The 22,218-nt window shown below is 41.6% G+C and overlaps 1 protein-coding gene across 7 annotated transcripts in view; it reads left to right on the forward strand.

Annotated features, from left to right (window-relative positions):
- Positions 1 to 22,218, forward strand: part of DAAM2 (dishevelled associated activator of morphogenesis 2) — a 190,849-nt gene that overhangs the window by 165,372 nt on the left and 3,259 nt on the right. For all 7 annotated transcript variants that reach the window (XM_032185840.1, XM_032185843.1, XM_032185845.1 and 4 more), the window contains 8 exons: positions 2,843 to 2,927; positions 4,479 to 4,585; positions 5,125 to 5,213; positions 5,976 to 6,144; positions 8,049 to 8,156; positions 9,672 to 9,732; positions 13,881 to 14,012; positions 21,831 to 22,001. In XM_032185840.1, the coding sequence (XP_032041731.1) occupies positions 2,843 to 2,927; positions 4,479 to 4,585; positions 5,125 to 5,213; positions 5,976 to 6,144; positions 8,049 to 8,156; positions 9,672 to 9,732; positions 13,881 to 14,012; positions 21,831 to 22,001 (922 nt within the window). The remainder of the gene's footprint in view (positions 1 to 2,842; positions 2,928 to 4,478; positions 4,586 to 5,124; positions 5,214 to 5,975; positions 6,145 to 8,048; positions 8,157 to 9,671; positions 9,733 to 13,880; positions 14,013 to 21,830; positions 22,002 to 22,218) is intronic.

Consider the following 22,218-nt stretch of genomic DNA (forward strand, 5'->3'; position numbering starts at 1 on the left):
TTTAGCTCTGAGGATGCCTCTATTCAGTTCTAAATGGAAAGATTTTATGCATCTGCTTTAGGTTCCTCTTAATCAGTTCACCTGTTTCTGTTTAAAGCAGCACATGTGTTTCACATTACCACTGGCCATCTTTAAGATCTTACTGCATGGCTGGGCATGAATTTTGAAAAATAGATGAAGAATCACTTGAGTAACAACTCTTTGGTCAGTATTCCAGCCAGTTTTTACTGGGAAGACCCCTGTTTTGTGCTATTGATGCTTGCAGCTCTTGAAACGCATCCTGCTTCCAACAAGGAACAAGCCCGCTTCAGAAAAGTAATCTTGCTTTGCCATAAATTCTTCTGTACTTGTAATTGGATTGGTAATAATTGAGGATGCACACCTGCAGGCACTGTGACCCCATTACAGGCCTGTAAGTGACTAAGTTAAACTGTTTTCAGCAGGGGGCTGGCAAGCTTTCTGATTCTCTCTACTGTGGGCTAAACCATCCAAGCCAGATGGCAGGGCACAGCATCATTCAAGAAATCAAAGTGTTTGTATAACTGTCTGTCCTTGGGGCTCTCAATAATTTTTGAACAGATGATGTTTTAAAGTGTATTTAGTGGTGATGAATGGCGGCAGACAGAGAAGCTTGGAGTCTGAAGTCCTCAGGCTCCTGGACAGAATAGCGAGATCAGCAGTAATGTGAGCTACACCTTCTGTGGTATTAATGTGCCTCAAACCTTTCTAGCTGGTCTTGTTTACTGCACCCCCAAACACACAGAGGAACTTGCTCGATGTAAGGGGTGATCAGTGTAATAATTGCTTGAGTTATTTGCGTAAAAAAAACCATGAAACTCACCCTTTCCCCCCCCCTTTTTTTTTAAACTTTAGGTGACAGTAGCAAACCAAAAACAACAAAAAAAAAAACACAACATGCTGGCGTTCATGAGTTGGCCTGTTGTGTCTCCTCTGACAGGCTATGTGCCTGTGTCACAAGATACATGTCCGCTGTGTGAAGGCCAGATCCTGGAAAATAAAGGTGCACTGTAACACTTTCCAAACTGTAGGCACCAAATTGTCTGGACATGTGTATGCGTGACTGCTAGGAGCCAGGCCTGCACCCAACAACATGCTTCTGAATCGTCATGTGGTAATAAGGTTTGATCAGCTCTGGGTCACACAACCATGGACTTTACAATTCATGATTATTAAAGCAAAAAGAAACCCTTCGGAGTTCTGATTGAGACAGTAGGACTTTTGCAAAAGCCCTTGTACTGAGGTTTGTTGTTTTGATCGGAATCAAACTGATGACTCAAAGCTAAAAGTTTCCAGCCTTTCACTGTAAAACTTTTGATCCTTCTATCTCATCCAAGTATGGCCTGATTTCGTAGGTTTTCTGGAAATTCAGTAGCCTTTATCTTACTTAGAAGGTATCAGTTTGCCCTCCTTGTCAAAAACAGACAAAATGACTAGTTAGGAACAGAGTGCAAGTAATTAATTAAGAGGTGTAATATTTAAAAGCTTTTAAATGTCTGCTGATTCATATTTTAGTTTCCAGCTGTTGGTTATATTGGGCAATATTAAAATGTTCTAAGTTTCTCAGATTTAGTAATATTTCCTGTCTGTACAAATAAAGTTTTTTGTTTTTTTTTTTTTTTTTTGCTTTTACATAGTTCCAAAAATGTGATTCCATCCAAATGGCATTAGCAATGTGAAATTTCAACATGGAATTTGTTAACACAGAAGACAAAAACATTCTGGCTCATGCATCAGCCTGCCTCTCATTTATATTTGTATTTTCTCTTTCTGCTGTTAATTAATTATATTGATTGTAGAAGCCCCATGGAGACTGCAGACTTCACTCCTCAAATATTTCTTTTCACACTTTCCTGTTTCGGTCCCCAGATTGAGATTTTCTTGTGGATAGTCTTTTCTTTATAGTTCATTCAGTTCTGCCCTACTCTGCTAGTCAGTGATGAGGGTGTTGTGGGTTTCGGGATGGTAGGACAGATTTTTTTGCTTGCACATTTATTTGCTGTCTCCCACACTGAGAACTACTAAGTTCACTTCAGGCAAACTATCAAACATCCTCTCTATTATCACAAATTTTGACTGGTTTCTGGTATGCCCTGGATTTCAAGTGGAGACCTTGAGGATTTTTTAATTCATTCTCTGTTTTCTTTTTACTGATTACCCCTACTCATTGCACACAGATAGACAGAAATAGATGGGAAGGATAATATATTTTTAATACTTTGGATAAGATCTTGGTTTTAGGCTTGTTTTCATATTGGATATGAAGTACAGACTTTTCTGTGCTGTCCAGTTCCTTTTTCATCTGTGACTGCTGACAGAATGAATTTACCAAGCACAACCAGAAACCCTTTTCTCAGATCTGTTAGGGAAAGATCAGTGTCATTACTTGTTACCCTGGGAGACTCTTTAATATTTACAAGTAGAGGTGAACTCTACTGTAGACTAACAATCTAACAAGGTGAACTCTAATGTAGACTAACAATCACTTACTAGCCATGTGGATTTGAGGGGTTTTAGTACAGTAAAAACTTGATGAGGGAGGTATTTTGATACAAGGGAAGTTGGAAGCACTTTTAATCTGTGAGGACCTGATTCTTCTTAATCAACGTATAATCTTCGATGTTTGATTAGCTGAAGGGGATTTAAAAAAAGAAAGCTGAAAACATGATCTGGAAAATCTCAGTCTTTACAACATAGCTTCATATTGGACCTTCCTCTGGTTCTTTTGTGCTTTTTTAGAGCAGCTTTTCAGACCTCTTTTTTTCTGAATTGTCAGAGTCACTTAAACTTTGCACTAATGGTACAATATTGATACTGTTGAAAGGCTGAAGCTGTCTAATGAAGAAATCAGACAAGCAATCTTGAAGATGGATGAACAAGAAGACCTAGCAAAAGATATGCTTGAGCAGGTGAGAACGATTACAGTCAGCTATATCTTATTCTGGATAATTTTCTCACTGCCTTTTTTCAGCTGAAGTGTGTGGATATATGTACTGGTTCTGCTGGTATGTCTGCAGATTTACACTGCATGCTGGAGCATGAGACATGTTATTTTTCCCAGTGTCATCAAACATACTTCCCTCGTGTTTCCTTCCCTGTGTATTTCAGTTTGAATTTGATCCCTCGGGCTTTTGGATTTCATAACAGTATACTTTTCCTGATGCAAAATACACATGATTACTATTGGTGTGGGATTTCCTTTCATGCCCTCTCTTCTTACCTGTGACTTTCCTGTAACTCTTTATACTGTTGATCTTTTTCTTTTCTTAATCTCTTCCCTACCCTCTACCCCTCACCCCACTCCCCCAGCTTTTCCATTGGGAAATGTCATGAATCAGGCCATGTATGTCAATGGACTCTAACCTCTGAGAACCTGCATTCTTGCTAGAATGGTTAGAAAGGGAGTGAGAGACTTCTGTCCTCTGCACTTTGTTCACTGCATAGCTTGTAGGGAAACCAAGAAAAAAAAAAAAAAAAAAAACACAAAACAAAACAAACAAAAAAAAAACACCAATTAAAACAATTAAACCACCATTGTCCCCATTTTTTCCCCCATTTATAGAGGGTGAAAGAGTGAAAGATGATACTTTGACCAAAGATGCATATGATAAAATTCTTTAGGAGTGTGCAAAGTTCTCAGCTCCATGACAAATGTGATTCCTTCTTTGTGTGCAGTCACAGTATTTAATCATACACAAAAGCTTTTCCATTTCAGAAATTTATAGCCTGCTTGTCATCTTAACTGAATGCTTGCAGCTGCTCTTAAAGTCTCTGTAAGCTTCTGATGCTCCACACCTTTGAATATTACATTTTTGAAGGGTGGGATAAGGTATTAAAGAAGTGGTGTAAAGCAAAGTGCTTGGTGTGCCTTGCAAGCAGTTTTCTCCATGTGGGTGTGTGCTGAGGTTGTGTGCATGCCAATATTTATAACAAGACTAAAGCACAGCTACCACCAGATATGTCAAAAATCTGTCAAAGTATGAGCTTTTAAGGTCAGCACATGAATAGCAGCTAGTGTCAGATACACATCTAGTGGCTTGGTTATTGTTTATTGTTTCCACAGAGTAGGGCAGGCCTGAGAGAGATAGATGAGTCTTTGTGTGTGCAGGATGGGTAGTTCACACTGATTGGGACGCATCCTGCTCCTGTTTGCACCAAGCTAAACTTGAAGTAAGTCTGTGGGAATCAAAGTTCTTTCTGTACTTTCCCTTGGTAAGCTACAGTAGCATTTGGCCTTTAGGATTTGGAAATGGGAACCCCCCTTGGAAACGAAAGTGAATCTAATAGGGTCAGGGAAGGATAAAGACAGAACAGCGAGCAGAGATTTAACAAAGGTCAGGTTTGTAGCCACAGCTACACTTTCTTGAAGTTACAGTCGTATGGCTGAATCAAAGCAATGCTTCCCCATGGTGGAAGAGAAATCTCTCATTTTGGTGTTTGGTTTGTCTCTGCCACTCCAGCTACTGAAGTTTGTTCCTGAGAAGAGTGATACCGACCTGTTGGAGGAGCATAAACATGAAATCGAGCGCATGGCCCGGGCAGATCGTTTCCTCTTTGAAATGAGCAGGTCTGTTTGATGCATTATGTGAATATGCACCGAGTGCTTCCTAGAAGCACTTGTAATTGTTATTGAAAATGGATTGTCTAGCACTGAGGGGGAATATACAAGAGTCTGTGAGCCAGCATCATACCCTGCGTTTCCCCGAAGCCCACAAACATTACAAATGTTTGCATTCTTTACACAAACTTTTTATTGATAATAAACTCTCTTCATGCTGTCATTTAAGGACAGCCCCCTAATGACAAGCAGAAATCTGTCTCCTCTGCTTCCTTTGTTCACACAAAAAGGAATCTCATCACCCTCATATTTTAAGAGTACTGGGAATTCTTCCAGCTTGCTTTCATCTGGACCTCATGCCTTCAGGTCCTCCATTTTCCAAACTGTGTTGATTAAGTAGAGTTAGATTTTTGAACTACGTCCATAATCCCATGCACAGACTTTGTGGAACTCAAATCCAACAATTAGTTTATGTAGGCAATGTACTGGCCCTGGTCTTCAAAATATGGTTCAAGTTCAGTTCTGACTTTGCTCTACTTTTTGTACAGGATTGACCACTACCAGCAGCGGCTCCAAGCATTATTCTTTAAGAAGAAGTTTCCAGAGAGGCTGGCAGAAGCAAAGCCAAAAGTAGAAGGTATAGTTAAAGCCTCTGTTAGGAGCTGGATAAAGGGGCAGGAAAGGTCAAGAGAGTCTTGTCTTCAAAGGAAGTGCTGTTACATTGCATGCTATGGTTGTAAATCCAGTGAGTCCAAGACATGTCATGCGCTGGGAAACAAATTCTGTCTGACGTGCTTCTTACACCCATTGACTCAATAAAATCAGCATTGTGCTTGTTATGCTGTTTATATGACCTGACAGATATGTCAATACTACCAAGTATTACTGAGCTGCCAAAAGTTTCTATGGCCTTTCCATGCAGGTCAGCCTCCCCTTCTCACCCCCTAGTCTTTGCACCATCCCTGTCCTTGGGGCAGTTAGGATAGGTACCTCGGGATGGTGGTATTCTGGAAATGTGTTGCTTACAAGGAGGGGGTGCATGGCTCCTGTGCAACATCTCCGGTTATCAAAGAGAGGAGGAGAGTGTCTTCCACTCTGCATTTTCAGATGAGATCAAGCCTTCCCCCTGTTCTTTCTACCTATGTTTTTAGAGTGGGAGGTATAGGAGAACAGCCCACTCCTGGGTTCAGAGGTATGGGTTAGATGGGGTGCATCTTCCTTCTAGTTGTCCTGGTTCTGGGCATGTGGATGAGGGAAGGACAGTACATGGGCAGACTACATTGTAGCATTTACTGTGCACTAGTCAGATCGGCATTTAGGGCAATTCAAATTATGGGTTAACATATGTTAAAAACAGCCACTGTGCAATAACTTGTTCATTTTTTCCCCTCTTTTCAAGCCATTCTTCTGGCATCCAAAGAACTCATCCGCAGCAAACGTTTGAGGCAACTCCTGGAGGTGGTTCTGGCCTTTGGCAATTATATGAACAAGGGCCAAAGGGGAAGTGCATATGGCTTCAAAGTCTCCAGCTTGAACAAAATTGCAGACACCAAATCCAGCATAGACAGGTAGGCTAGAAGGCTCTAAATGAGTTACTGTGCTGCTGCGTCTTCTATCACAGCAATGAAAGTGAGGGGGTTTTTTGGTTGTTTTTTAAACTCTGTAGACCATTTAAAATAATTTAGCATTTAAGTAGTGCTTTTAATTCTAAAATATTCTGAAGCTTTTAAGACCAGATATTAACAGACCGCTCAAATTTTGCCATTTCTTTGGGCAGTGCACATCTGTTGTTGGATTGGGTTTCTGTAACACTGTGCAAAGATGACAAAATATAGTATTACACAAATAACTGAAGTAAGTTTTGGGGGAAGGAGGATTTCTATGGAATTTGCCCTTTATACCAAAGGTTTATGGTCATGGTTTTGCAAAAAAAGAAAACATAAAAATCTCTGACCACAGTCTTACACATTCTGTGGAACGTGGGAATATGGCATGTGTTTCTGATGCAGAACTATCATAAACTGGCTCTCTACCTACACCAGCAATAGAACCACAAGGCATAGCTCAGTGAGACTGAGTTTGGTTAGATCTAGATCAGTTAAGGAAAATAGCTGTTTTTGGGGGGGAGTAGAAGGGAATATGCTGGAGCTTATTGTTTATGGATGTGGGCTGCAGGTCTTTATATTGTTACCCCATGTTTTGCTCCACATCCCCATAGTGTTCTGGGAATTAGTCCATCTGTGACTGGGAAAAGAATATCACCTTTGGCTTCAGCAGTGCTAATCCCTTGGAGATTTCCTACACTGGTTCATACCAGCTTGCACCTTTCTTGACTTGTGAGACCTGCTGAGACCACAGTTGTGGTGAAATGACTTTAGGTTGTGACAGAATAAATAATGGCTGTAAGAAGCCATAGGAAATTCTTCCCTACCTAATAGAGTTTGAAATAACAGGACTCTGTTTTGACTACCATGATGTCCTTACCATATTCCAAGGCTAACACTTGTGTAGCTAGCGTTGAACATTTTTTTAGCCTTAATGTAACTTGACTTGATTTTCCGTATATTAAATGTCCTCTGCAGATTCTGTGCTCTCTCCAGTTCCCAGGCTCTAGTCTGTGTGAAACAGTGACCATATGCTTTCTTGCCTGTCTGTTAACCACACAACACCCACTTCAAGAAGCTGTTAGGGCTGGCTGCTCTCTCTACATACAAAATTCACCATTTACTTTACAAATCTTAAACCTGGTCCTGCATCTTCCTCAATCTTATTTTTTTCCACTCCTACTTGAGCTGCCATTGCTTTTGTAGTAGGGAACCATCCTATATTTAAGTATATTTAATATAGCTATATTATTATATATAATAAATAATGTATTTTATATATATTACACATATATATTATATTATATTGTATTATATATGTATATAATATATATATAAATATATATTAATATAGCTATACTTAAGTTTAGCTATTTTACTGTAGGAATCTTTTTTGCACCTTCTTTAGTCTTCAAGAATCTTTTCTTCTTTTCAATGAACTCATTTTTTTCCACATTGCCTCTGAGAACAAATTCACTTCTGCCTTGATAGTTGATATCACTTTAGTTTTTTTGCCTGTTTATTCTCTGGAATATACGGGACGAAGAGTATAGCGTGTTATGCAATTTTCTTTTCCATTATACCATCTACACAGATGGCTGGAAGCATGCTGTTGTTTCTGGAATAAATTGAAGTGGAATATATCGCTTGGGGCTTTAGTAAGAATGGTTCATAAAGGGCTAATTCATTTTTGTCTGTGTTACTTTTATTTCAATAACAAAACTGCTAACTGCTGCTCTATTGCTTGTTTTGCTCAGTCAAGCACATTTCCTACCTAAATATTTTTCACTGTTTCGCCACAATCCTCGCACTTTCCTTGTCCTACTCATTACCATTTTCCTTCTCATTTCTTCCTTTTTTTTTAAAAGGAACATTACACTGTTGCACTACTTGATTATGATCTTTGAGAAGAATTATCCAGATATCCTAGATATTCAATCTGAGTTGCAGCATCTTCCAGAAGCAGCAAAAGTCAAGTAAGTCTAATCCTCTTGCTTATTCCCAGAGCTGGAGTTCCCAGTGATTTCTGTTAACTTAATGATTATTTGTTTTCTTTCTTTCTTTGCTGTCTAACAAACGCATGGCCATCCCTCCAGCTGGGGTACCTGAAATGCCTTTGCTGACATCTTTGATGTTATTCAGATGTAGATGACCAGAGAATTTTTGTCCAAAACCATTTGTGTAAATAAAATGACTACTTTATTCAGATATGTTTATATCTGCTCTGTTTCTGAATCAGATATTGTAACTAGGGTGGTTGTTGTTTGTAATTCACTCACCATACTTTGTGGCAGGTCATCTATGTCATGTGCCATTTTTTTCTGGAGAATTTGTTTAATTATCTGGATGATTTTCTGGATAATCCTAAACTAGAGTCAGTTAGGCACAGAGGCTAAATTAAGTCATTTTCAAGAAGATCCTTCAAAATTTTGCACAAATCAGTTTTGCACAGAAATTTCAAAAGAATTGTATTGTCTGCACAAATTTCAAGGATGATTTTTTCAATTTCTGTAGATGTTTGTTGAAAATGAATATACAAGCCATCCCCTAAAATGCTAGCATTTTTTTTCTTTACAAAGCACTGTTGGCACTGTTCAAAAATAACCTTTGCATATTATTTGCCCAGCTATGGTTCTTTGTACAGGGAACTACACCAGCTACTAAAAGAGGAGTTAAAGAAAAAAAAAAAAAAAAAAAAAGTAGGCTCACCCCTAAAGACATTTATTAAGGCTATAGTGGTGTTTCAGAGGTGTAATCTACTCCTTAGCAAATACTTAGAGGAGATGCCTGCTGACTCACAAATAACTGCCAACTGGTTACCTGAAAATTAAATGTCTTTTTTCATAAAAGTCCTAGAGAAAGTTTCTTGTTTGTATATGATGGGCAGAAAATCAGTATGCCAGTTGTGTCTGGGGAAGTATTTATTAACAGTAAATTTATATGCTCAGTTACAGTGCAAGTTTGCAAGGACTACAATATGGTAGAGATACAGATGGAAAAATCAGCTATGTTGGACCATAAGGAAGACGAAAATCACAAGTCAATATACTTATAATGGAACTTAATAGTTGACTGGTTCATGAATTGTATGCAGAGACAATCTGAGACCACAGTAATGTGTATGCTAAATCTGGGGACCCTGTAATGTGTCAGGCAGTTTTTTGCAGGCTGGCCACTCCTTGCTGGAGGGTCAGGCTCAGCTCACAGGGCAGATGTTCTGAGGGCAACCCCCTGCTTCTTCCCAGGAAAATCACTATCTTTAATGTGTCCACGGGCAAGCAGGATCTGCCTCATCTTACATTTCATACAAAAAGCAACACAGAGCACGAACAGACCCCTTTCCCCTTATTTCTAATCATCTGCTGTGGCTGGTGCCAGAGACCGGATACCAGACTTGATGGGCCAATGGTCTGTTCTGCTACACAGTTCCTGTATTCCTGTGTAACACTGCTCTTTTTGTTTTATCTGCTCTGTGTCTGTCTCCTGTGCAGCCTGGTAGAGCTGGAGAAGGAAGTCAACAACATAAAGACCGGATTGAAAGCTGTTGAAGCTGTAAGTATCTGAAGGTTTCCAAAGCTCCATACTTAAAACATCTCACTCAGAATCAGGGGCACTATATATTTTATGATAAGAGAAGGTGCGCTTTCTTTTTCAGTTCCTTTCCATTCCTTTCCAGAATGCATTAACCAAGAAAAAACAAATAAAAGCTTCTCATGTGGAGCTCCTGCTGATGATCTTAGCAGACTTAGGCCCAATGAAAAGCTTGTTTGATCTCGGTCTGGAGAGTAAAAGGACAGTTTGACAAACGGCATGCACTGGAAGGAAAAATAAAATTCTTTCTCTTTCTTACTGGGGGATGGATGACTGCTGAGAAAATGTTTCACGTGCCTCTTGGAGTACTAGTAAACAGGTAGTGCACTGTTATATGCAACCCTAAAGTATCGTAAGCACTCCTTGGGAAAACAAAGGAAAAGACAGACTAGTTAAGGATGAGGGAGTTGAGCTGTCAAGCAAAGCTGAAATGTTCCAGCTATTAATGAAAACCCTTTAAGCTGGACTTAGGTTGCCTGTTTTTAATCTGTACGTAGTGCAGAGACTCCCATCTCAGTAGACAGCAGTACAAATGGTGCATTGATGCAGCTGTGTATATTGAACTGTAGGAGTTAAAAAGCTGAGGGTATGGGTCTGAATGCTCCCTTGAGTTACAAATTAATGTGTCATCTGTGATTCCCCTATACTGAAGCCTTCTTTAGTGAGAATGGTGATTTTCTTCCTGGGGAATGGCTCTTGCCTTCCTGAAGTAGGAGAGCATAATGTGGGACACCATGTTTGGTGCAAGATCTAGGAACTCTCATATTTGCTTCTTGGTTATGCCATTGACCTATATGCATGGCTTTGAACAGCCTCATGTTTGCTTCATTTCTGTGAAGGTCTATATGGCAGTTAAAAATACCTACCTCTCACAAAGGCTGACATGGTACATAGCAAAACAGTGTTCACAAAATGCTTGAGGAAATAAAGATTAAATGCCAGCATTACTCTTTTCTCTCAGTCTCTTAACATCTCCCATTATCTGCACAAATAAATATGCTCTGCCCCTAAGAACAGAAATCTGTTACAAGGAACAAAGTCATATGTTCAGTTTGGTGCTGGCACCTCTTGCCTGTTGGATATACTGAGGCACAGGTAGTGCTGAAGAGAGGCAAGACAGAGGTCTTTGGAAGCCAAGAAGGTCCTTCCAGTGGTTAGCTGTTTCTTGCCTTTTCAACCAGGGTTTCTTTAGCCACACTTTTCAGTGTCCCTCTGTCTTCAGGAAGCTATGTTTTACTTGACTTTTTAAAATCAAGACAGTGTAATGCTAGTGGAGCATTCCAGATGTTTGACTCTGAGTGTCTCCAGTGTCTCAATGGGGGCAATACTGGTAACAGCAGCAACTTTAATGTGTGACTTTCTTCCACATGTTCCAGGCACGGGGCCTTAGCACCATCCTAGAGGAAAATTCTGTCTTCTGGCAGATGTCCTCTGCTGTTTGTCTGCAGCTCCTGCCATGGGACTGCTGGCAAAGGGACCGCTTTTGGGGAATCACATTGGGTGGTTTCTGTGAAATGATTACCTATCTAGAAGAAACTAAACCAGGACTCTCCAGTCCCCCATACCTGCTTTGAGACAGGCAGTGATGACTTCATTTTCCCTTCACCTGGCCTGAGTTTGGTTTGGATCCTGGGGATAGAGAAAGGACTGTGGGGCCTACCAGCAGCCTACCAGGTTCTCTGGCTGTCTCCAGCAGTTCATCATCTAATTAGTCAGTGATCCTCCTGGGAAAAGGCAAGTCTTCCAACCCTTATTTCTGGGTTGTTGGGGTAAGAGGAAGGCAGCAATGGGAAGAGATACTGCTGCATTCGCAGGAAGCCATGTTTGGGAATTAAAAGTACTTGTAAAGTGAAGGCTGACATAAAGTTCATGACTTGAAGAGAGGCCCAGTTTTGGCTGGGGCAGGCAATTCCCCCCTGTTGAAATGTGAGTACCTACTTCTGTTGTACTGTCTGTGATTGGGTTATTTGTCCTTTTCCCTTTGCAGCCAATTTTTCTTCTCTTTCCTATACATGGGTTCAGTGGGCAATCTCTCTTCCCATTCAATCACTGTCTTCCCCCCTCACTCTTTTTGCCATGGTATTTATCATCTGGGGCTGCCAGCACCTCCCAGTCTGCTTGCTCAATTCGCGGTTTTCTGGCATGTAAAAAGCGGCACTATAGCAGCAATAAGAGATCGCTGTCAGGTGGAAGGGGGAGAAGGGGAAGGTGCGATTCTTGATTCCAGTCCAGTGTGTTCTCACCACAGCCTTGGCTCCAGTGACTGAGAAGTTTCTTCAAGGCCCCTTAAGAATAGAAAGCTAAAAATAGTTTCACAGTCAGATGTTCTTAAAGGTACTATTAACCCTTCATTTTCATGGACTTGCAGCTTTTTTGTAAAAATAAGATACATTCCTTTGTCAAGACAGCTATTGCCTTTGTGTAGGATGCTCCCAGAACAGCTGAGTAATTCTTGGTCTTCTCCAAATCAGAAATGAATTCTGTCAGCGGAGCCCTTCTCTCGCACAACAAGGAGATCATGACCTCCACTTGAGAAGCCCCTGCCATGACTGAATAATTTCATGCCTACGGAGATCCAGCAGCCCGGACCACCAAGAGCAGTGCTAACTTGCTGTGCTGTTATGACTAGTAGAGGCCATTTCTAGAAGATACAGAGGAGTTTCTTATTCTCTGGCATTGCTCTTGGGCTGATTACATAATCATGCTGGTTACTTTTGTGGGTTTTCTTAATTTGGAAGAATTACTCTGCAGGGAAGGACTGGATTTGAAATTGAAGAATAGACAATCTAATCTTAATTTTACTTTGAAACACATTGCTCTCCAGTAACAGTCCCAAGTGCCATAGTTTTCAACAGCGTGAGTAAGATAACAAAACTATTACACTTACCTGCTCAAGGAGCAGAGGGGGCTAGAGAAGGGTGAGGGACAAGTAGAGCAACTTTAGCTAAAATTAACTTAAAAATTAGAATGAGAAAAAAATATGAGTAATTCTAGAAAGCATGTGAAGTGACATTTCCTTTATTTCTAAGGTCCAATTCAGAGCAATTGTAGCATAGAGGCAATGCACTGCGAAGTGATGTAACTGAATAGTACTCCTGGGACAATCTCTGATGGTGTATTAGGAAAACCAGTGGAGAAGAGGATGTAATATAAATCAGGGAAGGTAGCACTTCTTTAACATGGACTGTTCTCCAGCCACCTACTCATTGTTTTTCCTGTCACTTTTCTACCTTGTGGTCTTTCTTTGTAGTGGTTACATTCTTTTTCCAATTCACATCAGAAGAGAATAGATGTCACATCTGATTTTACATTGTTGATAGCCAAAGTCATTCTTTGCATTCATCAGTGCTGTAGAGCAAATCCCAAGGTGTTTCTCTGAATAGATTCTTATAAACCCACTCATTTGGCTCTGTGAAACACTATTTTGAGGACCAGTGACAGCGACCACCAAACATACATGTAGCTGAAGTTGCAGCCAGCAGGAAAATATTTTTTACAAATGGAACAGAAGGTCAGATCATAACTTGACCTGCTGTTTCATGCTGTTTTTCCCTACAGAGAAAGCATGACTTTATCATTCCCACTGATTTTTCAGCTGAGAATAAAGTTGAGTACCAGATTACGATTTCATTGTCCCCATGAGCCTGTCAACTGCACACAAGCTGAGCACAGGCATGGGAGAGTGCCAGTCTTACTATAGTTTAGTCATTTTGAGAAGTTCTGTAGCTTTTTCAGTGCCTCAGGCATGGTGAATAGAATACAAGAAGTGGTGACATGGATAATCTTGGTTTAACACTAAAAAAACTTGAGCCACAAAGAAAGATTTTTTAAAAAATTATTTTATTTTTGAGTAGCAGACAAATAGAGCTTAATTTCTTATGGGATTATGTTTTGTTTTGTCCTATAAATCTTATCACAATAGCCACAGTTTATAACTCCATGACTTTTGTGACATCCAAGCAAATGCCTACTATTTAGCAGCGGGCTGGCAAATGTTGTACCTGATATTTTTATGCACGTTCTTCTGTAGGAGAACCAATTTTAGCATCTTTTTTGCTGTCCAGACAGTGCTTACCAAAGAACTATATCTCCTACTTCTTCTCTTTCAGGAACTGGATTATCAGAAGAGACGCATACGGGAATCAGGGGACAGGTTTGTTCCCGTCATGAGTGATTTCATCACTGTGGCCAGTTTCAGCTTCTCAGAGTTAGAAGACCTTCTCAACGAAGCTAGAGACAAGGTATGAATACCTCTTGAAAACATGCATTAAAATGGAAGCAGCAATTTCAGATGCTGGGCATATAGCGAAAACTATAATAGACACTGAACATGTTTTAGGCTGAAGTTTTCATCTTTTCCTAATCTGGTGTATAGCAATTTAGAACACATTTTAGGATTAAAAGAAGGTTCATCGTACTTGCCCACATTTTGTTAGCCTTCCTTAACATTATCTGTGTGTGACAGAGAACTGTGATGGCAATGTCCACGCCAGGATAGCAAGACACTGCCATGCTGTGGTGTTGAAGGGACAGCATTTTAAGCAGTCTCTCAAAACCAGGCCCTTTGGTGATTGGATACAGAGCTGATAACTTTTAACTTCTGCTTCAGACTTCATCCCATCCTGCTCATTCAACTGGGGCTGTTTGGACTTCATTTCTTTCCTTTAAAAGTGCACCTCTGGGTAGTTTGATAATGCTGAATACCCAGTATTTTCCATTTGCACTCTCTGTTTCTGCTTGTATTTGATTGCAAGCACAGAGATCCCAAACATGCAGTTTGTCAGACCTTCTTGGATCCTTCTCACAGAGCCAGTACCAGGTGTGTTACTCTTCAGGTGCTGCTGTGATCATGTTGTACTTCCACTGTCTGCACCTCCTTTACCAGATTTGTACAGCTAAGGAGGTGCTTGCTCTTTGCTGGTGATTGGAGTCTGGCACTAACCCTCTCTGTCTCTCAGTTGAATGAGGAAGAATTTATAGGCAAAGATCATAAGCATATGAAAATGTTTAGAGAAGAGCAAGTTCTAAAGTAAACGGTATGTAATGGCAAATCTACCCTTGTTGGCTGGCATATTAAAAGTGCTTGGCTTTATGAAGCAAATGTGTTATTTCTTTTGGATTGAGTTGTTTCCACTGCTGGTGTCAGACCTTGCAGGGATACATAGCAGTGTTAAGGGACCTCTTGCATTATTAATGAAACCTGTGCCTTTGGGTTGGTAGGCCTTAGATTTTGAAGGACAGGCAAAATACAGGCCAAGGATGTGGAGAGTAAGAGTCCTCACTCATCCAGTCGCTCTTCAGTAATGCCATTCTGCAATTCAAAAGCATTTCCTTGCTGTGGAGATACTTTTGGTGACTCCCAGCTGCAAACAAGGGGAGCCACAGGGTCTCAGTTAGAGCTAGCTATCCTGGCAAATGCCAGTGGGGCAGTAGTGATTACTTCACTTTGAAGACAAAGATGGGCAGTATAACACTTGTTAATGTTGTAAGGACATTTTGTGGAGAATAATGTGCCTAATTTTTTCATTGTTGTTGCATTGCTTGAGAATGTTCAAACCACTTCCAGCAGAATGATGTTCACATCATGCTTGCTTTCTAATCACAAAAGCAGTATTTTGCATTCCATGCCTCCACTGAATTTACTGGGGAAAACACATTTTTCTATGGTTTGGAGGCTTCCATTTTATGATTGGGTACATTTTCAATTTCATTATAGTTCCATTTCTGCAAGTGAAAGTAAAACCCAGCAAGTGGTACACATCCAGCACAGCAATGCAACTTTCGATCAGTTGCAGGAAAAATGTATTCCTTTGCTTTAAGAACAACCAGAGAGCCTCCCTGCACATGGACTGATATGTCTGGAAGTTGTTGTACACTTTTTTTAGACATAGCGAACATAAAGCTCTTGACAAAAAGAGATGTTTTACTTTAATGACTATAACACGCTTAGGAAACATTTCTCTACCTCTCCTCACACACCCTTACTATGTTTGAACACATGCCCTTCCAACTTCTCTTCAACCTATGGCTTTGCTTCTTCCACTGGCAATAAGCTGCTTTTGGACTCCTGAAAGGGAACTGTCTGTCCTTACCAATGCTGAGCTATTTCTCATGTTTGCCTCATATTACTTTTCCCCTCCCTTCTTCCTCTTTTTCTTCTTTTTCATAAAAAAAAAAAAAAAAAAAAAAAAAAAAAAAAAAAAGCTGGAAATTTTCAACAAACCAGATGTGCTTTGCAAAGCCTATAACATCTTCCATTCTCAGTGGGCTCTCTGTGTTTGTTGAATCGGGAGCTTTTTTCTTACCATGGAAACCTACTCCAACTAGCCAATTAAAGGAAGAGAGGGACTAAGACATCTGATTATCCTGTTCTTTTTTAATTTCTCAAAGCAAAGCTAATAATAATAATTAAAAAAAAAAAAAAAAAAAAAAGTAGTGGGAGAGGGAAGACTTTTAAAAATATTTAAAGGAGCCCAGGAAGAATTGGTCTAGTTCACAGAATTATTAATAATAATGAAGCCCTAGTTTTAACAGCTGGAGTTGGGTATCTTTCTAAATATAGATGTGGCTAATTGATTGCCATGAGCTAATCAGAGCCATGTTTCCTCAGCTGGGATTTAAAACAATACAAATTATCATTTCAAACCTGGGAAGCTTTTTATTTTTAAAATATCTTTAGTACTGGCAAAAGTAATTTCAGTATTGAAGTTCTGGAAACGGCCCATTACTAAGGTGTGGTGCTGACCTTCTCTGTAAAGGATATATTTCACAATCCCATTCAGTACTTTTTTTGGCCTTTATGCTGAAACAGGACTATTTACTGTTAGTAGTCACAGAAAAGAAGTGGTATTTAAAATTTAAAGAGCCAGATTGTCAGATGCAGGCACCCGTTTTTGCAGAGGAAGCTTTGTAACTATACTTATCTCCATGCAGTAAACAGATGGCTTGGTTAAAAAGTGATTGAAAACTTAGACCAACTCTTTAAATAGGCACCCCAGCACAGCTGCTTCTTGTTCTTTCTGTGTGATTTTTTTTTTTTTTCACTTCCAATACCACTTTATAAGGGAATATATAGATTAGATCAAGGGATAATGTTTTCTGCCATTTCCCATAAAACTGGAAGGTGGGGGTAGAAGAAAGTGAAATTCTTACATGCTTGAACAGATGAAACCTTGATTTTTTCAAATCAGAAAAAAACAGAATGGGGTTAAATTTTGTTTGTGAAAATTCTTCCCTATGCTTCCTGTGGGGAGGCAATGAAAATACCCAGGGAGACAAACAGTGTCCCCCCATTGTGTGAATTTGATTTTCTTACTCGAATAGTGACATTTGCCCTATGTGTAACTTTACAATACACTTGAATGTTGACAGGTACGGACTTAAATCACTATATTGCTGTATAACTCTTCTACCGAAGAGGGTTTCATTTTGTGAATTTTCATTCAGGGGCCACAGTGTGGGCAAGGCTGATGAGAAAGGCAGGAAAAATGTCCATCTCCAGACTTTCTCATGACAGCTAAACCCAGGCAGGCAAAGTGTTTGTGTTTAGCATTGTGGAGACCAAAGTTCAGACTCCGTGCATGCTTTTAATAAGCTTAGCACGTGTATTAATGTTTTTGAAGAGCAGCAAGGCAGTGAAAGCCAAAATCCATTTCAGAAAGTAGCCATTAATGGCAAAATGCTATGAAGCACATGCAAATACTGTGCTCCAAGTGCCAGTTACAGGCTGTGCACTTCGGTCATTCATTTGGGGGACTGTTATTTTCTGTCAGCCTCTGGTGCTGGCAGAGGAGGAAAGGATCAGGACAGAGATGGAGGATGTCAGGGCAGGGTGTGTTTCAAAGGCAGGGGCAGGCCCCAAAGCCTGCCATCAGAAACAGCCATTTGGTGACCAAATTGCATAGCTCTTGTGATTAGGACTGCAAATGCTTCAGGGCAGGTTGGTATCTAGCATATCGGAAATGTTTATAGCACTTGTATCTAGGCTTTGGGGCTTCCAGAGTCACTGTTGGTCTTCTGGAGGAATCCTTTTAGAGCATGAAGCTGCAAAGAGAGCTGGGCATAGCCCTGCCTGAAACCAGCAGGTCTCTTTCCATTAACTGATCTGAATCTGTCCCATAAAGAGAACAGACATTTATTTGAACTGCCTTGGTACAGGGTTGGATTCTTTGTAACAGCAAACTCGGGATTACTCTTCTGGGGAAGACAGTTCATGTTGCATGGTATAATTCATTTTTGTGTTGGCTTCTCCCTTGATAGTGGACAGCACAGACAGCAGGAAATTTTTATCATGGCTGTTTTTCCTCCTCCTCCTGGAGTCCCCATTCCTGCCGTTTCCAGAGCTCTTCTGCCACTGTTTAACATTTCATTGGCAAGCACAGCAGAGAGTGTGTGCGCTGCTGTCCCGCTTTCCCTCTCCTTGCTAAAATGGCTTTTTAAAATAAACAACTGTCTAAACGATTTGCTTTGGCAAGGGGATGAATTCAGTGGAAAGTTTGGCAGAGGAAGCAGAGCTGGCACTGAGCTCGTGGACCTGTTATATCATGGAGCTTGGGGGCCCTTATGGTGTGGAAATGAATTTTTTAATGAAAAAAAAAAGAGATACCATCCTGTATTACAGTGGAAAACCTGCTGAAAAACAGTTTTCCATCTTGCTTTTGCCCATGTCATCTGTCCCCAAATGACTTGAGGAATACGCAAGTTTCAAAGACCGCTCCCTGTGATACTACAGCACGTCACCAAATTCTGGGAAGAGTTGAGCACGCCTGCGGACTGAGCTCCGGGTTTCACAGCCTACCCAAAACTGGGTACTGTTATGCAGGGAATTTGCTGCTTGTGCTGTGCCACGCTGCTCTACCCGCAACGCCCCAAGCCATTGTGAGCCCCGGTGTGCAGCTTGGAGCCTGGGCTTGGCTCCAGGGCTGAGGATGCTGCCTCCAGCTGCATACTGCCCCTCATCCCACCACCAGTACCTTGTAAAAGCACATGTGATGGCAGCACCAGAGTTACAGGGAAACAGAAGAAGGAATAAAAACAGAGGGGTCTGTTGGAGTTTAAGCAGTGAAAAGACCGTGTGGTTCTCTTTACGGTAGTGCACTGAATAAATGTCGCACCCTATTGCTGTGAAGTGAGGGTTTTTTCTTTGTCCTGTATCAGATTTGTGGAGCAACATTTTCTGTTCTTTAACAAATGGAGAAAGTAGAGGCTTAGAGAGGAAAATGAGCTCCCAAGCCACATCATGGGCAGAGCTTGCAACTTTAGCTGGATCTCCTGTCCTGCCTCCCTCTGACCTGTCACATCTTTCTGGAGGCAGCAGAGAAAGAGGGAAAATGTTTACTTCATAGAACTGCAGATTTCTCTATTGCAGTTATTTTGGGACATCTTGCTCGCAGATTTTTACTTTTCATCTTTGACTGCTTTACCATAAATGACTGTGATCTGCTAAGCCATGTAACTGGGTGCCAAAGTCAGGCTGTTCTCAGGATTCATCCTCCCTGTTGCTGCTCAGAGACCACAGCACCCAGAGTGCTGGGCCCTTCCATCACAGCAACACTGCTCCTCTTCTGGGTGGCTTTGGGGAGGCAGTGTCAAAAACCTCTCTTCCTGTGTGACAAGAATTAGTTGGTGCTGGTAGTTGGGTGACAGGCCATGTGAAGAACATTTGCAGCCAACACCACCCTCTAATGGAGACTTTTGTGTATGTAGGATCTAACAGCCCCAAGCAAGGACCTTTTTCCTCTTCAACCCCCAGCCTCCCTAAAAGACCCGGAAACAAGCACCCACGGGCTCAAAGCAGCACAGCTCCTGCAGACCCCAGCACTCACCTTCGCTGTGCACAGCAGCATTGAGGAGCTGAGGGAAGAGAAATGGTGCACCACTGGTACAACAGCTGTCTCCTCTGGGCTAATGCTGAAAAATAACACTGTCAGGCTTCCTCCTAGCTGGCAGCTGAAGTCACTGCTCTTAATTTGGGCCTTATTTTCAGTTTTCACAGGGGTTAACCACAAGTTAAGAGGGAAGAGATTCCAGGTAGCACATCTCCCATGAGCAGCACTAAGCTGTAGGTGCTGTGTATGCTTAGGCACCAGTGGCAATGCCATCAGTGGCAATGCCACAGAAAGACTCAAGTCTTTCTGTGGTGTCTCCAGTTCCCTGGCTGATGGCCACACCGGTGTAGGCAAGCCAACAAAATACAGCACATGGAGATACGTTATACTGCTTGTGGTATTTACAGCCTGTATTCTCTCTGCTGAAAAGCTAGTGCTGGTCACTGTGTATTACTGTGAATCTGCTGCAGTTTTCTGAGTATTTAAGTAGACTATGTGTACATTATGTATAGAGAGAATAAATATATAGAGGGAAACTGAGGGAGAGGGAGTAGGTGTGCATATGTGCATGCATTTGTCTTCAGAGGTTTCAGGGAAAAGGAGTTAAATAGAGAAGTAATCTGTTGCTGTTTCCAAACCCTGAAGTCCCTCCACGACTTGCTGCTGTTGTAGTGCTTCCTTCAACTCCTGCCATGTTTGGTAGCTCAAAGCAACTTGCATTTCTTCCAACACTTTTTTTTTTTTCTTTTCATTTTCAGAAACTTTGGGTTTCTTTGTTTGTTTCTGGCTGAGAACACAGCCTTTTTTAAGGAAAAAAAAAAGAAGCCAGTGCTTCAAACTGCCTCGTGGGCCTGGCAGGGAAAGCAGAGGAGGGGAGATGCTAAATCTCTCGCGCTGTGCCAGAAGGAAGCTGTTTTCCTTGGAGATTTCTTCCCCCTGCAGTTGACTGGGAGACATTGTACTTCACCTGGTACAGGGCCAGAGGGGTTTATAAGTCCTGCTTCCAAACTCATGTTGTGTTGAGCCTGAACTGTTCTTGCTCTTTTCCATTCTGCAAGAGTACCCACCTAAGGGAAGAGAAGCTGGGCTGTGTTAGTACGAACTGAGCACACACACAAGATTAACTGAAGACAGTCCGTAGCCTGGGAGAGTTGGGGTTTGGTCTGGTGACCATGGGTGTCTGTGAGGATGCTCTCCTTCTCAGTGGTGGTACCTTAAGGTGCAAGCAGGGAAGGCCAGGGCAGTCATGCACAAGGGCACCAGCAGTATCAGGAGTGTGATGCTGATGCTGCCTGATGCAGCATGGAGGTGTGTGAGTGAAGGACAATGATGCAGTTTAGGGATATGTACAGATTTTTAGGAGTTAGTGCATATGTGCTGTAGACAGCATGCATTTTGGTGAGCACAGAGGCACGTTTGTGAGCAGAAAGGAGTAATTAACAGAGTATGGGTACTGCAGGACTGATGTCCAGGAGCCAGGGGTTGCTGTGAATTTACCACATCCAGATCAGGACTGCCCTATGACTGAAGTCCTGCCAGTTGGCTCCCTCCACATGTATCCTGCAGCCTCAACATTTGCCTTTTAAAATAAAAGCCACTTGTGATGTATTCACTCTCTTTTAAGTCTGCCTGGGAGCCCTGGCTGCTTTCCTTGCCCCTCTCTCATGCCATGCCTGTCCTCAGTCTCCTCTCCCAGGCAACATGGACTCAGAACTGCAGAGTGATGGATGACATGACAAAAGGCTCCTGAAAGGATAGGCTACAACATTATTTCTCAAAACCTCTGAAGTCAGCCCTTTTACTGTGGATTTGAGGGGGAAAGGGAAGGTGGAAGGTGAAAGACTGGTCTACTTTGGTAGTTGTTCTCCAGCTAGCTCACTGCCTTTCATGCCCGTGCTGTCCCACAGCTGTAGCCAGATGGTCACCCTCTGAAATTGTACCATCCCCCTCAGGCACTGAACATTTTTTTGGCATCAGCGGGATAGATGGTGTTTTCCAGCACCATGGCCCTGTGTTGCCCAAAGGATACCCATGAGAGCAGATTCCTCAGGACAGAGGCACCTGCCATAATGAGAGGCATTTTTCTTGCTGGCTGGGGGAGGAGTTTCTGCTCACCACATGAATGCTCGGGGGGTATTGAATTACCAGTGTGGTTACGCATAAGCTTTCCTTGCTGTCTTCATCAGCCTGCCTGCCTAATTGTTGCTCTTGTGTTTTCTGCCCCCTTGACAGTATGCCAAGGCACTGAAGCATTTTGGAGAGAATGAGGGCAAGATGCAGCCAGATGAATTTTTTGGCATCTTCGACACTTTCTTGCAGTCGTTTGCAGAGGCAAAGCAAGATCTGGAGAATATGAGGAAGAAAAAGGAAGAGGAGGAGCGCAGGGCACGCATGGAGGCCATGGTGAGAACCTGGGCACAGGAAGGGGTTTATTTTCATCACCTGTTCGTGTCTCCAGAGAAAGGTTGAGAGACCCAATTCCAGTGCTCGTTGCTGTTACTGTTTTATGTTCTCCTTCTTGCCACCTCTATTTGCCATCCTTCTCCTCACAAGCAATGGTGTTTTCCTGTTGGTTGTACTGTCAGCTTTCAGAAGCTGACAAAAAAAAAAAAAAAAAAAA

This window comes from Aythya fuligula, chromosome 3 (assembly GCF_009819795.1).
Source record: "Aythya fuligula isolate bAytFul2 chromosome 3, bAytFul2.pri, whole genome shotgun sequence".
NCBI classification, from domain to species: Eukaryota; Metazoa; Chordata; class Aves; order Anseriformes; family Anatidae; genus Aythya; species Aythya fuligula.